At 41.3% G+C, this 16,582-nt stretch overlaps 1 protein-coding gene across 3 annotated transcripts in view; it reads left to right on the top strand.

Moving 5' to 3' along the window:
- cryl1 (crystallin, lambda 1) overlaps positions 1-16,582 on the top strand; it is a 100,706-nt gene that overhangs the window by 57,916 nt on the left and 26,208 nt on the right. For all 3 annotated transcript variants that reach the window (XM_072577406.1, XM_072577408.1, XM_072577407.1), the window contains exon 6: positions 5,937-6,131. In XM_072577406.1, the coding sequence (XP_072433507.1) occupies positions 5,937-6,131 (195 nt within the window). The remainder of the gene's footprint in view (positions 1-5,936; positions 6,132-16,582) is intronic.

The following is a 16,582-nucleotide window of genomic DNA, read 5'->3' on the forward strand; positions in this document are numbered from 1 at the left end:
CTCGTCAACTTTCAGGGCATTTAAATAGTCATTGGATAAATATATGGATGACAATGGAATGGTGTAAGATAGATACGCTTCATATTGGTTCCGCAGGTTGGCGCAACATCAAGGGTTGAAGGGCCTGTACTGCGCTGTAATGTTCTATGTTCTATACAGTACAGAAGAGGTCCGTCAGTCTATCTAGCCTGTAATGCCAAAATACACCACTGCCTACACTCGTCTCACTTTCTTACACTAGGCTCATGGCCTTGAATATTATGACACTACAAGTATTCATCACTTTTTCTTACCTCAACTACCCTCCCAGGCTATGCATTCCAGACCTCCTCCACCCTCTGGGTGGTAAATACTTTCTTTCTAAATTCCTTCTAAACTTCCTGCCTTTCACTTAAAAGTTTATCCCCTTGTTCGTAACCCTTTGCCTAAAGGTAACAGCTGCATTCTACCCACCCTATCGATGCCCTTCATAACCCTTTGCACCTCAATTAGGTCCACCTTCAATCTTCTCTGCTCCAAGAAAACAACCCAAACTTATCTAGCCTCTCTACAAAGCTGAAATGTTCTCTCTCAGGCAACATCTTGATGAAACCCTTCTGCACTCTCTCCAGTGCAATCATGCGCTTCATATAGTGTAATGACCAGAACTGCATACAGTACTCCAGCTGTGGCGCAACCCAAGTTATGTATAGCTCCAACATAACCTCCTTGATTTTACAATCTGTGCCTCAACTGATAAGGTGTCCTACATGCCTTCTTAGTTACCCTATTAATCTGCCCTGCCACGTTAAGGGATCTGTGGGCAAACGCTCCATGTTCCCTCTGTTCCTTTGAACTTGCTCGTGTCCTGCCATTCTTTGAGTACTCCCTTGTCTTATTATTTCTTCCAAACTGTATCACCCCATTTATCAGGATCATCAGTATATCAATCATTAAAGTTTAGCATGATTCCATGTTATTATATTCAATATTAATAACTAAAGCACCATTCCTTCACTATCACTGGGCTAAAATCCCTGAGCTCTCTTCCTAACATCTTGTGAGCATCACTATATGTACTACAGTGGTTCAAGAAAGAAGTGCACCATCACCTTCTCAAGGGCAATTAGGGATAGGTAATTAAATTTAACCATGGATAGCTATATCTTGTCAACAAATACAAAAAGTCCTTATTTACAAAACAAACATCCAATATTCTTCAAAGATTTGTAAAGGGGATCCAAGATGGCGGCGATCTAGGAAGATCGCTTTGCAGAACTCCGCCTCGCAGCGCAAGCGGAACAAAACCTTAACCCACCCTACTCAGACCACGGTGATATCCTGGGACTCTGGAAAGGTCGTGGAGTCCCAGGAAAGCAATTTACCTTGGTTTTCGCTGTCAAGCTTTGCCGAAGAAGGGAGGAGATACATCTGAGGCCGGGCCAACTGCCCAGCCTACAGGATCCTCAGACTCTATGTCCTACCAAGTCCTGATAAAGAAGCTTGCAAAATCTCACGAGATGTTGGGGAAGCAGGTAGAGGAGAAGCTGGCCCCGATCTTTATCATGCTGTAGAAGCATGAACAGCAGCTGGGAGGTCTCGAAGAGGATGGATGAAGTAGAACATAAGATGACAGTGGTGCATGCTGATACTGATTCCTCCAAGGACAGGATACAGGCCTGGAGATGCAGGTCCATAATTTGCTTGACCAGGTTGATGGCCTCAAGAACAGGGGCAGGAGAAAAAACATTTGGATCGTCAACCTACCGGAGGGTAAGGAAGATACGCGACCAGTGGAATTTATTAAGGACTGGATGCCGAAGTTCCTTAACTTGAAGGCTGGAATGAGAAGCTTGAAGATTGAGGGCTCACTGGGTCACGGCACAGAGATCAGGTCTGGGCCAATGTCCTTATCCTGTCTTGGTGTGGTTTCATCACTATAGAGATGAGGATAGAATTGTGGAAGCTTCTAGAATCCAGGAGAAGGATCCGAAGGCTCTAGTTTGAGGGCTCTAAGATCGTGTTCTTCCAGGACTTCTCAGCAACAGTGATCAGAAAATAAAATTCTCCTGAGGGCATCAAGAAAAGACTGAGAGAGCTCGGGATCCAGTACTCTCTGAGGTATTTGACAGTGTTTCTGATCACCTTAGATGGATCTGTACATATCTTTGACACGTCTGAGAAGGCAAGAGACTTTATAGGCAAATTAACGTAATCTGAACAATTTCGTATGTACAAATAGTAGCTTTGTTTGGGTATGTCTCTACTTTTCTTTAAAAAATGAGGAAGTCCAGTTAGGGCTTACTTAGTTTTTTTTTATTGGTAACAATCTGGTCTAAACTATGCTCGGGATCAGTTGGGCTGTGTACTTTCAATTTGTAAGTTAATTTATACCAAAGGATGGGTGGGGTACTGACCTTTTATTTTCAAAATTTCATTGTGCACATTATTGTTTCTTGGTGTAATTTCTTTCTTTTCTGCTTGTGTTTGTGGTGCAGCTCTAGCTAGGAGGAGAGAAAATGGTTGGGATGGCTAGATGCCTACTTTCGAGCAGTTTATGCCTGGTTCAGGTATTTAAATACCCCAAAGTTGGGTTTTGGGATATGTAGATGCCTCCTTTGGGCAGGGGGTGAGTTCCCCTATTCAGTGCCATTGGCAGTTTATATATCAGTTTATTTTTTGTTTTTTGTTGCGTATAGTCTTTGATAGCTTTGTAAGTTTGTTAACTGTAGTGGTTTTAGTTTATTTAGTTTTTATGTTCGGTGGATCTTGCAGCACTAAGGCTCAGCAATTTGTAATTTGAGTTCCTCCTGTCTGGAATCTAAATGTTACTGCAGAAGATTATGGCTAATGACTTGATTAAATGGTGTACCTGGAACATCAAGGGGAGTCACTCACCAATTAAGAGGAAAATGGTACTCTCGGGTCTTAGAAAGGAAAATGTGGATATTGCTTTATTACAGTAGACAGACTTGGATGATAGGGAGCATTTGAAACTACATCAGAATGGCTTTCATCGGGCTTACTTTTCATCTTTCAATACAAGAAGTAGGGCCAGACAGACTTCATAAAGGGCCGCAGATTCTCCAATAATGTTAGGAGGCTGCTTAATGTAATTCCAGCATGTCAACAAAAGTGAATACAGGGATTGGTGATTTCTCTAGATGTAGAGAAGGCATTTGACCGAGTTGAGTGGCCATATCCTTTTTATATTCTAGAGTAATTTGGCTTGGGCAAAGCCTTTATAAGATGGGTAAAGATTCTCTAAAGTGACCCTCTCACTGTGGTCATCACCAATGGGTATGATCAAGCAATTTTAACATTTTTAGGAGCAGCCGACAGGGCTGTCCCCTTTCGCCATTGCTTTTTACATTGGTGATTGAACTGTTGATGGAGGCCTTTCGTATGTGTCCCAATATATCGGCTCCAGAAGTGGGGTCAAAATTGCGTGAGGTTTCGTTCTACGCGGACGATGTCCTGATTTTTCTTGTCAAATCCAGCAGTTCCGGTGCCTACCTGATACAATGTATCAGCTCGTTTGGCACGTTTTCGGGTACAAGATTAATTTTGCAAAATCAGAGGCTATGCCTAGGGTGGTCTTATGAAGGTGCTCGGTCTTGAGGGCGAATCTCAATTCCCATCAAAGTAGTCATGGCAGGATTTTATGTATTTGGGCATATTCATCAGTCTAGTTCTTGATCAGTTGTTTAAGGCTAATTTTGTTCAACTATTCGACAAAATCAAATAAGATCTTTCAAAGATGGGAGGTGCTTCTGGTCTCATGGTTAGGTTAGATAGGTCTTATTAAGTTGAATATTCTCCTCCATTTGTTGTACCCTATAAGGATGCTCCCCCCCCTGATTTTCGATAAGCAAGCATTTAGAAGACTGAACGGCTGGTTCAGCTTTTTTATTTGGCATCATAAGCAGCCCTTATTAAATTAGCTAAACTGCAGTTGCCTCACAGACTGGAGGGAGTGGATCCCCCAAACATTTTAAAAATATCAACTAAGCTCGGTTTTATCTTACGTGAGTGATTTGGCTGTGTGGACCCTTTTCCAATATAAATAGATATCGAAATCTCTCAGGCAAAGTGCACCCTTACTAGTTTGCTGTTTTTGGACAAAATGAGGACAGTTAAGGAATATTGCTACAACCCAATAGTTATCAGTACTGTTAAAGCATGGAGGGCAATTCAGCAAAGGGATGGCAGTATTGGCAAAACATCTTTTCTTACACCTATAATGGGTATGCTGGGTTTTCAACCGGGAATGATTCAGGACTCAAACACTGGGCAGCTAGGGTCTATCATGGGTGATTTACTTGAGGGAGACACAATGATGCCTTTTGTTCAGTTAGCGCAGAAATATGAGCTAGCTAGCAGGGACTTTTGTTTTTTTCAAGTTAGGGATTTTATTCACAAAAATACTACACTTTTGAATGATCCCTACAAATCTGACATAGACAGGAGGGTATACTGGATTAGTGGTGCTGGAAGAGCACAGCAGTTCAGGCAGCATCCAACGAGCAGCGAAATCGACGTTTCGGGCAAAAGCCCCTCATCAGGAATAAAGGCAGTGAGCCTGAAGCATGGAGAGATAAGCTAGAGGAGGGTGGGGGTGGGGAGAGAGTAGCATAGAGTACAATGGGTGAGTGGGGGAGGAGATGAAGGTGATAGGTCAAGGAGGAGAGGGTGGAGTGGATAGGTGGAAAAGGAGATAGGCAGGTTCGACAAGTCCGGACAAGTCAAGGAGACAGTGCTGAGCTGGAAGTTTGAAACTAGGATGAGGTGGGGGAAGGGGAAATGAGGAAACTGTTGAAGTCCACATTGATGCCCTGGGGTTGAAGTGTTCCGAGGCGGAAGATGAGGCGTTCTTCCTCCAGGTGTCTGGTGGTGAGGGAGCGGCGGTGAAGGAGGCCCAGGACCTCCATGTCCTCGGCAGAGTGGGAGGGGGAGTTGAAATATTGGGCCACGGGGCGGTTTGGTTGATTGGTGCGGGTGTCTCTGAGATGTTCCCTAAAGCGCTCTGCTAGGAGGCGCCCAGTCTCCCCAATGTAGAGGAAACCGCGTCGGGAGCAACGGATACAATAAATGATATTAGTGGATGTGCAGGTAAAACTTTGGATGTGGAAGGCTCCTTTAGGGCCTTGGATAGAGGTGAGGGAGGAGGTGTGGGCACAGGTTTTACAGTTCCTGCGGTGGCAGGGGAAAGTGCCAGAATGGGAGGGTGGGTCGTAGGGGGGTGTGGACCTGACCAGGTAGTCGCGGAGGGAACGGTCTTTGCAGAAGGCGGAAAGGGGTGGGGAGGGAAATATATCCCTGGTGGTGGGGTCTTTTTGGAGGTGGCGGAAATGTCAGCGGATGATTTGGTTTATGCGAAGGTTTGTAGGGTGGAAGGTGAGCACCAGGGGTGTTCTGTCCTTGTTACGGTTGGAGGGGTGGGGTTTGAGGGCAGAGGTGCGGGATGTGGACGAGATGCGTTGGAGGGCATCTTTAACCACGTGGGAAGGGAAATTGCGGTCTCTAAAGAAGGAGGCCATCTGGTGTGTTCTATGGTGGAACTGGTCCTCCTGGGAGCAGATACAGCGGAGGCGGAGAAATTGGGAATACAATTTCTCTAACCTATATTCCTTCAGGTAAGGTATTGTACTATGGGTGTGAAGTTAAAGAAGTACATGTCTCAAGAATGCAGCAGCTTGTTTTGAAGAAATATACACCTTCATCGATCAGCAATATTTTAATTCCTTGGTCTATTTTTCAAGTGTAGCTTTTGAAAAGGAAGATACAAGTTTTTGAAGTGGTGGCAATGGGATTTTGTGGGTGCATGATCCCAATGTTTAATGACTGCTATAAGACGTGTTAGTTCAATTGTTTCCTTGCCAACATCTGCAAATTTTCAATGAAACAACATTGTTTTAATATGAAGAGTTTGAAGAAAATTATGCTTATGTTCTCAGGTGAGTCCGACATACTTTGTTCCTCTGGTTGAACTAGTTCCTCATCCTGAAACACATGCTGCTGTAATCGAACAAACCTATGCACTTATGAAAGATATTGGCCAGTCACCAGTCAAACTGAACAAAGAAATTGATGGATTTGCCTTGAATCGAATTCAGTATGCAATCATTGGAGAATCATGGAGACTTGTTAATGTATGTATGGTTTCTTCAACAATTTATTGCATAATTAAGAATTTTTAAGTGCTGGCTAAAAGGCAAATTCCTGTCTAGTTATATATAATAATTAAGTCTGTTGTCCTTAAGATATTTTTTCCAGACATTTAATGACGCAGCAGGTTGATGCTTTATTATATTGTGCCACAAAATGGCAAGATTAATCTCTTACAGGTTTCAGAGATCAGATGTTTTCTCACTTACAAAGAAAGGATCTCTGAGACTTGTATCTTTCATGGACCTCCAAGAACCAGTTGGAGTAATTGGAGTCCCATTACAAGGTAGCTAACTGCAAGTTGTCTATCCTGCAAGTTTGGGCATGGAAAAAAAATAACTGCAGCTATTAAACATAAATAGTTAAAGTATTTATTTTGCAGTACAGAACTTGAATATTTTGTTGAAGTTTTCATCTCGCATTCACCCAGATTTTTCACAAGGATATGAATTCTCAGAGACACAAACATTTCCACTTCCCGAAAGGCCAGTGCTGATTGGTTGGCAAATAGAGTGTGATTGGTAGAGATGTTAACATAAAGAATGAATCCATCAATGCTCATTTACATTTAACTGCCAGACTTCATTTAAATTTTAAACCAGGTAGATTGACTCTGGTCAGGGCATTGCCCTGAGAAGTGAACCAACCAATGACTGTCATCTATTTTGTTGAGTTGAAACAGGAAAAGTGCATGTACATGTTCTTAACAAAGTAGGTGACAGCTCTTTTTATGAAGTTTATCCCCCCTACATTGACATAAAGTAAGTCCTTGTTTAAAGTCACCCCATTTAATGTTGTTTGCTTTAATAATGAGAAATTGCTGAAGCCTGTAATCACATTGAACACTTGAGATTTGTTTTAACATTGGTTCCTCTTTTGCTGCCTGATCTCCAAGTTATAGTCTTACTCAACCACTGACCTTGTTCCAACTCTGTGGCCTCTTTGCTGTAGTCTCTTCCCCGCTCCTAATCTCAAGATGGTGGCCTCTCCCCATTCCTAACATGCAGTTTGAAGCTTCATCAGTGCTATTAGGAAGGGAATTGAGGCATTGGGTGGTCATTTAATTAGTAACGGTGTGGAACGATATGAGAAAAGGCAGGAGAATGGCACTATAGAATAGAGCCTGTATAGGCATGATGGGCTGAATGGCCTCCTTCTGCACTATAATATTTCTGTGATTCTGAGTTCCAGAACTTTGACTCAGTGCCAAAGAAGAAATGACAACATAGTTCGAACTCCGAATGAGGTATAGCTTGGAGGGGAGCTTTCAAATACTGATGCACTCCTGCATCTGCCCTTGCCCAACTAGGTGATCAAGATTGTGAGCTTTGAGGGTTCTGTTGAAGGAGGTTTGGTGAAGTGCTACAATGCATCTTCTAGGAGTACACACTGCTGAAAGGACAATATGTTGAAAGTGGTGGATTGGGTGTTAATCAATTGAGCAAACTGTTTTGTCTTGGATTGCACCCATCCAGGCAAGTGGAGAGTATTTCTTCCTGATCTGTGCTTTATAGATCCTGGAAAGACTTGGGGAAAACGGCAGGTAGTTACTTACTGTGGAATTCCTAGCCTCTAACCTGTTCTTGTAGACACAGTACTTAGACATCTGATCTGGTTTAAGTTCTGGTCAATATTAACTCACAGGTACTTATAATGGGGGGGAAATCCAGGCTAAGAGGTCTGTAATGTCCAGATTTTTGCCTCCCTTTTTGAAAAAAATGCTTCCCTCCCCGAATCAAGAGTGTTCTGTAAAATTAAAACCAATGCATTAGCTCGCTGACGAGCTGTTTATTTTAAGAAGGTAAAAACAATGACTGCAGATGCTGAAAACCAAATACTGGATTAGTGGTGCTGGAAGAGCACAGCAGTTCAGGCAGCATCCAACGAGCAGCGAAATCGATGTTTCGGGCAAAAGCCCTTATTCCTGATGAAGGGCTTTTGCCCGAAACGTCGATTTCGCTGCTCGTTGGATGCTGCCTGAACTGCTGTGCTCTTCCAGCACCACTAATCCAGTGTTTATTTTAAGACCCTAGTGTTACTAATAACATCCCAGCCGATGTTATTACTGGACAAGTAAGCATGATGGATTTCTTTTTATTTAATAAGTTGGTCTTTCATTGAAACATTAGCATTCTGTGCTGCAGGTTTGGTTTTAACAATTAAACAAGTATATTTCGCAAAAGAAATGAAGATAAAACAGAATATTTTACAGGTGTTTTTGAGAGGTGGAATTGGTCCCCATGGACTTGAGATTATTGACATCCATTTCACCAGTTCCTTTTCTTCCTCTTGCCTTTAGTTATTCTCAAGAATTGTGTCCCTTCATGCAGGAGATTTCCTCAAGTTGGTTTCTTCTGATGAGGGTCTCCCATACATTGATGTCTATATTACATTTCTTGAGGGAAGCCTTCAGGGAGTCTTTGAAACACTTCCTTTGTCATCCTCTTGTTTGAGTGCTTTCCTTGAGCTGCTTTGGCAGTCAGAATTCCAGCATCCTAAGCACATGACCAGCCCAGCGAAATTAGTTTCAAAAAGTCATGGCCATGATACTGGTGCTGTTAGCTGCTTTAAGATCACTGATGTTAGTACACCTGTCCTCCCAGCTGATGTGGAGAATCTGTCTCAAATAACATTCAAGGTCTTAAGATAGCATCTATATGTCCAAGTTTCCAACCTAAGTAGAAGAGTCGGAAGGATGACTGCCTTATGCACAATGATCTTGATATCAGCACGAATGTCATGTCATTGCCTTTAGGTGTACAAAGATTGGATGTGATATTGAATCTTTGCATCTATGTAGGTCTTAGATGAGAAGTAGCTTCCCAGGTAGGGGAGATGTTCCACGTTTGGGAGGATTTCTCCATTGATCATAATGGAGGGATGGACTGGAACTTAACCTGGGACAGATTGGTGAAGGATTTGAGTCTGAGATTGAAGCTGAGACCAATTCTTCCATATGCCCCCGCAAAGGCATTACGTGAGGCTTGAAGATTGTGTTCTGAGAGAGCACAGTTGACATTATCAACTGAATGCTGAAGTTCTACAAGTGAGGTGGGTATTGTCGTCATCTTGTATTTCAATTGGTTGTAAACAATGTCCACACCAGTGGGAAGCTTGTTCTTGACAAGATAAAGAACGGTGATGATGAAGATGGAGAAAAGGATGGGGGGGCAGGGGAGGTGACGACACATCGCTGATTTGATCCCTGTTTTGACCTCAAAGGATCTTGTAATTTTACCATTGGTGAGGACCATTGCTGACATCTTTTGGAGGGGCTGGAGATTGTTGATGAATTTCAATGGACAGCTAGCCTTTGATAGAAACTTCATTGACCCCATCCAATTGGCTGAGTCAAAATCCTTGGTCAGGTCGATGAAGGCCATGTAGAGTGGTTGAGGTTATTCCTGGTATGTCTCTTGGAGTTGCTGAGCAGTGTAAATCATATTCAGTGTTCCACAACTTGGTTGAAGCCATGCTGACTTTCCAGAAGGATTTGCTCCAAGATTAAGAGGAGTTGAGTAGTAAGGATTCAGATAGTGATCCTGGCAGTGGAGAATAGAGAGAGTCATCAATAGTACTTACAGTCTCCTTTCTTGAAGACAGTGGCATTAGCAGCATCCCTAAGGTCAACAGGGGTTTCTTCTTTGCCCTACATTTTGAGAAATAGTTGAGGGAGATGATGATTATGCTCTGCTCCTCCAAGTTTGAAAATCTCCACTGGAATCCCATCTACTCCTGCAGCTTTTCTAGTGTTCGTGTGTCTAATTGCACCTTCAACTTCAGCCGCACTGGGTGAGAGACCAAGATCATCTTTGAAGGAGAGTTGGGACATTTCCTTAAATACATCCTGACTGACAATTCTATCATGCTTTAGGAGTTCTTTGAAGTATTCCCTCCATCAAAAGCTGATGTTTTCTCTGTTTGTAGGAAGGGTACCATCCTTGCTGTACATTGGTTTGAGACCAAGCAGATTGGGTTCACATTGCCCTGGTAGTAGTGAAGAAACTCCATGTGTTGGGTTTGTCAGCAAGGAGTCGCAGTTCCTTAGCTTTCTCAGTCTGCTGTTGGTTCTTAATTTTCTTAGCTCTTAATATTCTAACTTTGCTGTTTGTTGAAATCTCCTTTTTGCCTTGTTGGTGATTTTCTTTTGTCAAGTATGAGAACTTTTGTCAAATCAGTCTTGGTGTTTCCTAAACTTGAAGTCAATGGTTTCTTCACATGTGAGCATGTTGAATTCCTCTCGGTAGAAGCCTTGTGACAGGACATCTTTTAACCTGGGGATGCTGTTGCATATCAGCAGACACGTGGTTCTTGACAACTTCATCCACCGACAAGCCACTGATATCACAAATATCTTCTGCCTGAATCATCGTTAAAGTCTTGTTTTGGATTGTGCTTTATTTGATTCTTCCCCTTTGGCCCTACCATCATGGGTGGCCCTGTCAGGAGGTGAGAACTCTTGACAGCATTGCTCTTGGGATCAACTTAACTCTGAAGCCTGTTCATCACACCAGCGTGGCAATCCACATGGAAAAGTCTCTATTACATCTACAGGTAATTTAAACATTGCTTTTATTTTCCAGTCTTGAGAATTTGATAGCTTCTTCCTTGAGTATTCACACAATTGAGCTTAGATAGCTTGAAATAACATCTTTAGAGTTCTAACCAAACATTTCTCTCTGGAACTTTCAAATTAAACCCCTTACACTGACAGAAATTATGACATAATTGTTTTATTCTATGTTCTTCCTTTAGGATAAATTGTTTTACACACCTAATTTCTGCCAAGACCTCTGAAAACTGAAACCAAAAGGCTTTTCAACCCATGGGTGTGTCCCCTCAGCAAAAGAAAAATCATTTCCTGATCCTTCTAACTGAAAGCAAGCTATTGCTCTTCAGCATTGCTTACAAAACTCTCTCAATGCAAACAAATTCTTATTACCAATCCAGGAAATCTCTCTCTCTCTGTCAAACTGTTTTTTTTAAAAATCACTGCTCTGGAAATACAAGTTAATTACTTAATACTGTTACAACACGAACATTGAACCTCTCTGTTAATTAAACCAAACACCCAGAAAAGCTCACCTTGCCTCATTATCTGTAAAATATGAGTGATAGAGAACTTCTAAATTCCACTATTTAAAGAAAAATAACAATTTATTTCCTTAACTCTAATAACTCAAATCTAAGCCCCCCTTTTCTTAATTACTTACTATCTGACTCCAACTGTATAAAAATACGCTGTTCCAATAACACACTTATAAGACATTACATTTACTTAGTCTCAAGATCACACAGTCTCTGTCTTCCCCGCTGTCTTCAATCCTTCAGCTGCTGAACTCCGTGTCATCATCTTTTGTTTTTTTACTGTGAGTAAGTTTTACATGAATAGGTACCTTTGATAGAGAGTGTTTTCTAATTTCTTTGAGGGCAAGATGTTATGGGCAGATAGCTCTCCGACTCTACATCAGTCGCTTCCCTTCTAATTTTCAAAATACCACCCATGGCACATTGCATTCTTATAATTTGATTGGTTTCCTGGTGTCAAAATAATAAAATTCAAATTCCATTGACTTCTGGTAAACTAACTTCTTTAAACTAACTGATTAAATTGGAATTGTTGTCAAAACAACAACCAAAACTCAGGTATCCATTTAACAGCCACTTGTTACATTTGGAACAGTCTGACCTTTAGCTGGCAGCTATGGCTGTACTTTAAATTCAGTAAAGCACTTTCTATCTGAAAGTGACCACGCTTTTGACTTTGTAACAATATCCTCATTCATATGCACATGGCATTGATTCAAAATCCAAACTCCACAGTAAATTATATATTAAAATAAAACACATGCTTTTCATCATATTCGAATGAAATCCATCAGATTCTGGGAACTTGTCAGCCCACAGCTCCAACAGTATACTCAGTGCCACCTCTCAGGTGACTGTAATTTTCCTGAGTTCCTGCTGCCCTTCCATTTCCTGATTTACAACAATTGCTGAGATGTTACTCTATCCTCTGTAGTGAAGATCTTTGGAAAATACCTGTTCAATTCATTTACCATCTTTTTATTTTCTATTATTAATTCCCCAGATTCACTTTATTCAGGACATTGTTAATTATTTTTAAAGTATTTGTAGAAACTCTTCCAATCCTTTTTCATTTCTAGACAGCTTTCTCACATACTCTAATTTTGTCCTTTTTTCATCATTTTTTGTTTCTTTTTTATACTCTATCCAATCTTCTGACCTAACATTTGTCTAGGACCCTTTCCATTTGTGGCATATATAGATTATTCAGACTTGAATGTAGGAGGGTTGGTCATTAAGTTCATGAATGATGCGAAAATTAGTGGGGTTTAAATAGAGAGAAGGATAGCCTTAGCTTAGAGAAGGATATAGACGAGCTGACCAGTGGCAAATGAAGTTCAATCTAGATAAGTGTAGGGTGATATACTTGAGCAGGACAAACAAGGTAAGTTATGAAGAGAGATTGGATAGACTGGGTTGTTTCCTTGGAACAGAGGAGACTAAGGGTGTGACGTGATTGAGGGGCATAGATGGGGTAGTCAGGAAGGAACCTTTCCAGTTGGTAGAGCAATCAATAAGCAGGATGTATAGATTTAAGATAAGGGACAGATGTTTAGAGGAAATGTGAGGAATCCATTTTTCACCCAGAGTATTGGAAACTGGAACTCACTGCGTAAAAGGGTAATAGAGGCAGAAACCCTCATAACATTTAAAAAGTATTTACATGTTTACTTGCAGTGCCAAAGCATAGAAGACTATGGGCCAAATGTTAGAAAATGGGGTTTTAATGGTTAAGTGGTTGTTTTTGATCAGCGCAGACTCAATGTGACAAAGGGTTTTTTCTATGCTATAGACCTCTATGACTCTATTTTCCTTTAAGTTTAATACTACCTTTTAACTTTTCTAGTTAAACACAGATAATGAGTGCGTCCCTTGGAATTTTTATTACTCTTTGGAATGTGACTATTCTGCATATTCTGAAATATCCCTTTCCACTGTCTCTCTGTTGACCAGTTCTTTGATCTAATTTGCCAATGCACTTTAGCCAGCTCTGCTTTAATGCCCCTCATAATTCTCCTTATTTAAATTTAAAAGAAAAGTCTTAGATCCATTCCATCTCCCTCAGACCGAATGTAAAATTCAGTCATGTTATGTTTGCTGCTACTTAGGGGTACCTTCACAATGAGAAATTAATCCTGTCTCATTGCACAGTATCAGGTCTGGTATAGCCTGCTCTCTGATCAGCTTCAAAATGCTATTCTAAGATATTATCCTAACAACATTTTAAGAACATCTAGGGTACCCTCATGATAATTTGTATTTGGTGCAGAGGTTATGATCTTTGAGATTCTGCTTCCTAATTTAGCTCCTAGCTCCTCATACTAACTCTGCTGAATCTTTTTCTTTGTCAATGAATCTACATGACAACTGGATCATACCCTTCCCACTGCAAGTTCATCTCCAGCTCGGAGCATATGTCCTAAACGATGGCATTGAGTAAACAACACAATCATCACCTATATGCATGTGTTTTGCTGTAGAAAGTAGTGCCAATCACGGAGTGTCCACTACTACCACTACATTATCCGCCCCCCCCCCACAACTTGAATGGCTGCTTGCACCATGGTGCCATGGTCAATTAGGCCCTCGACCCTGTACCCTTCCAATCTTATCCTGACAAGCCCCAAGAACCTCAGATTTTGTGGGTAGTGCAAAGGCTGAGGCTTCCATGATACTGCCATCTGGGTCCCCTTGCCTGTCTTACTCACAGTCACACTCTCCTGTTTTTAATCTGAACCAACTGGCATTCAGGAGCAACCATATAATATAGTTGTCATGCTAAATTGTCCGTGGTGTCCAGGGATTTGCTGGCTAGGTGGGTTAGCTATGGAAAATGAAGGGTTAAAGGGATAGAGTAGGGGGTTGAGTCTTCACATTCTTCATTAACTACTTAACATTTTTCATTAGAGTATATCTTTACTAATGTTTTTATGTATCTTCTTATCTGGTTCTTTATAATATTGAACTTTAAGAACAGAATAAACATTAGTCACTTATCAGAAACCTTTCAAATAACTAGGTTCTTCTGTGGTGGTGGAGTAAGAATCAACTCCTGGAGGCTGACAATCTTAGGAAAAAACAATAGAATACTTTCTTGCCTTGATAATCCAATTTCAGCACTCTATATATTTTGTAATCAACCTGTTCAGAGATATTTTCATACATCTCTGGAACACGTAGGTTTTGAACCCAGACATCCTGGCTGAGAGGTGGGAACACTACCACTGCACCACAAAATCCCTTTTAGATAAGGTTACCAGAACTCCAGAGGATCATAGATGACTATGATGAGTTTAACCTGAGGGGAGAGATTGAGAAGGTAGGACTTTCATTATGACCTCAGCCAGCGAGGGAATTGAACCTGTGCTGTTGGCTTTTCTCAGCCTCCCCATCCAGTCAACTGAACTGACGTATCCCAAACTAGCATTCTAGATATTTTCCGGTTGAACTGTCAGAGATGTTATTACACACTTTTCGATAAGGAAGGACTAGAACCTGGGCTCCTGTCTCAGAGGTAGCACCTATTACAACTCTGCCACAAGAATCCATTCAAGCACTCTAGATAATTTTCTAATCATCCTGTGGGTTGATATCTCTGTGGGTTTTGCCAAGTTCTCCAGTTTCCTCCCACAGTCCAAAGCTGTGCAAGTTAGGTGGATTGGTCATGCTAAATTGTCCGTGGTGTCCAGGGATTTGCTAGCTAGGTGGGTTAGCTATGAAATGAAGGGTTAAAGGGATAGAGTAGGGGTTGGGTCTTCATATTGTGTTATTAAAAAAGATGAATGAACAATATTAACTGGACAATGGTAACATTAACAGCAACATTTTTGTTCAGCCATTGCAAGCATATCATATACCAACAGTTAAAACTAAAACAATGAGGTACAGCTGCTTAGTGCGTTCTTCCAATACACCACTAGTTGTTTTTTGTTTCTAATTTCTGTCACATGGCAGATTATCCAGTATTCTGAATTTTGAGCTGTGCATCATTCCCAATTAACTTTAACTTGGTCAGAAGGATTTTGTGGTAACAATTAATTTGAGGTACAAGATTCTGAGTAAAAAGTTTATTTTGGTGATATTATGACAAACGTATACAGCATATGAGACTTGAACCCAAGCCTCCTGGCCCAGGGGTAGGAACTCTACTAGTACACCTCAAGAATCCTACTCAAGCTCTCTATTGTAAGACGCTCTCAAGTGCTTAGCTACAGTAAGTTGGCTAGTTTATGTGCCCTGTGACAAAAGGCTTACCTGACCACTTACAGAGGAACTGGCTTGAGCTGCTTATTTATTTAAGCCCAACTGCTCTTCCAATTGAGGCCTTGTTGAAACCCTTCAGAATATAATCGTTAAAGTTCATCTAAATGCCAACCACAAACAGATTAGAATTGTACACATAATTCAAACTTTTCAACCCACTAACTACAGCATTCAGTCTGAGACACGGGAGTGGACCAATGTTTCCTGTAGGGAGACAAAAGGAGGGAGTGAGTATGCTGAAAGTGGATGCAAGTAGTTGTGATGCTCAAGCAGCAAAAGTGGTGAGGTGCTGCTAATGGGTGAGTAGAAAGTGCAGAGGCAGGAAGGGTTAGTAATTTGGGATGGTGAGGTGGACATGATAAATACAGGAGTGAGAATTGTAATCCATGAGCCTTGATGATAGTTGAATACAGTGGTAGATTTAAATTAAGTGGTGGCCCAAAGGATGAGGCAGCAGAAAAAGAATGGTGACACTTAATGTTGTGGAGCATAGCCGATCATTGACCTTGTACCTACACAGCTGGGCATTGGGTTCAGGTTGACTTGGTCAAGTGGCATAACCTCCTGTAGTGGCCTGCAAGAAAAAGAACTATACCACTCTCCTCCACTTCCAGGTCCCCATGTGCAAAGAAACAAGTGACCTTTCCTACATACGGGCCATTTACTCAGTCTTAACAGTCAAGGGCCACTTCCGGGCTTGCAGTAGCTGAAGTGATGTGCAGCTGTACTTTAAATGTGGCACCAGCAGCATGAACGCTGGCAAGTTCCAGCAGCAGTAGAGATGTCTACTTCGTCGAGAAAGTTTACAAGAGGCTGGTTCTATAATTATTACGATGAAGAATGGAATATTGCAGGAACAAAGTCACTCTGAACCAGGCAAACTAGCTTCCATGAATTTCATTCAACAAAACACATTAACCGAAAATGGAAAGATTTCATCTAAAACTTTAGTAGTCAAGAAACCTAAATTCAGAGATACACCCCACAATGTAGGTTGAAAACAATTTGAATAAGACTTGGTAACTTTAGTGACTAGGTGATAACAAGCTTACATGTGGATGAAAAACTTTTATTAGAATTCCTC

This window comes from Chiloscyllium punctatum, chromosome 9 (genome assembly GCF_047496795.1).
Source record: "Chiloscyllium punctatum isolate Juve2018m chromosome 9, sChiPun1.3, whole genome shotgun sequence".
In the NCBI taxonomy this organism is placed as follows: domain Eukaryota; kingdom Metazoa; phylum Chordata; class Chondrichthyes; order Orectolobiformes; family Hemiscylliidae; genus Chiloscyllium; species Chiloscyllium punctatum.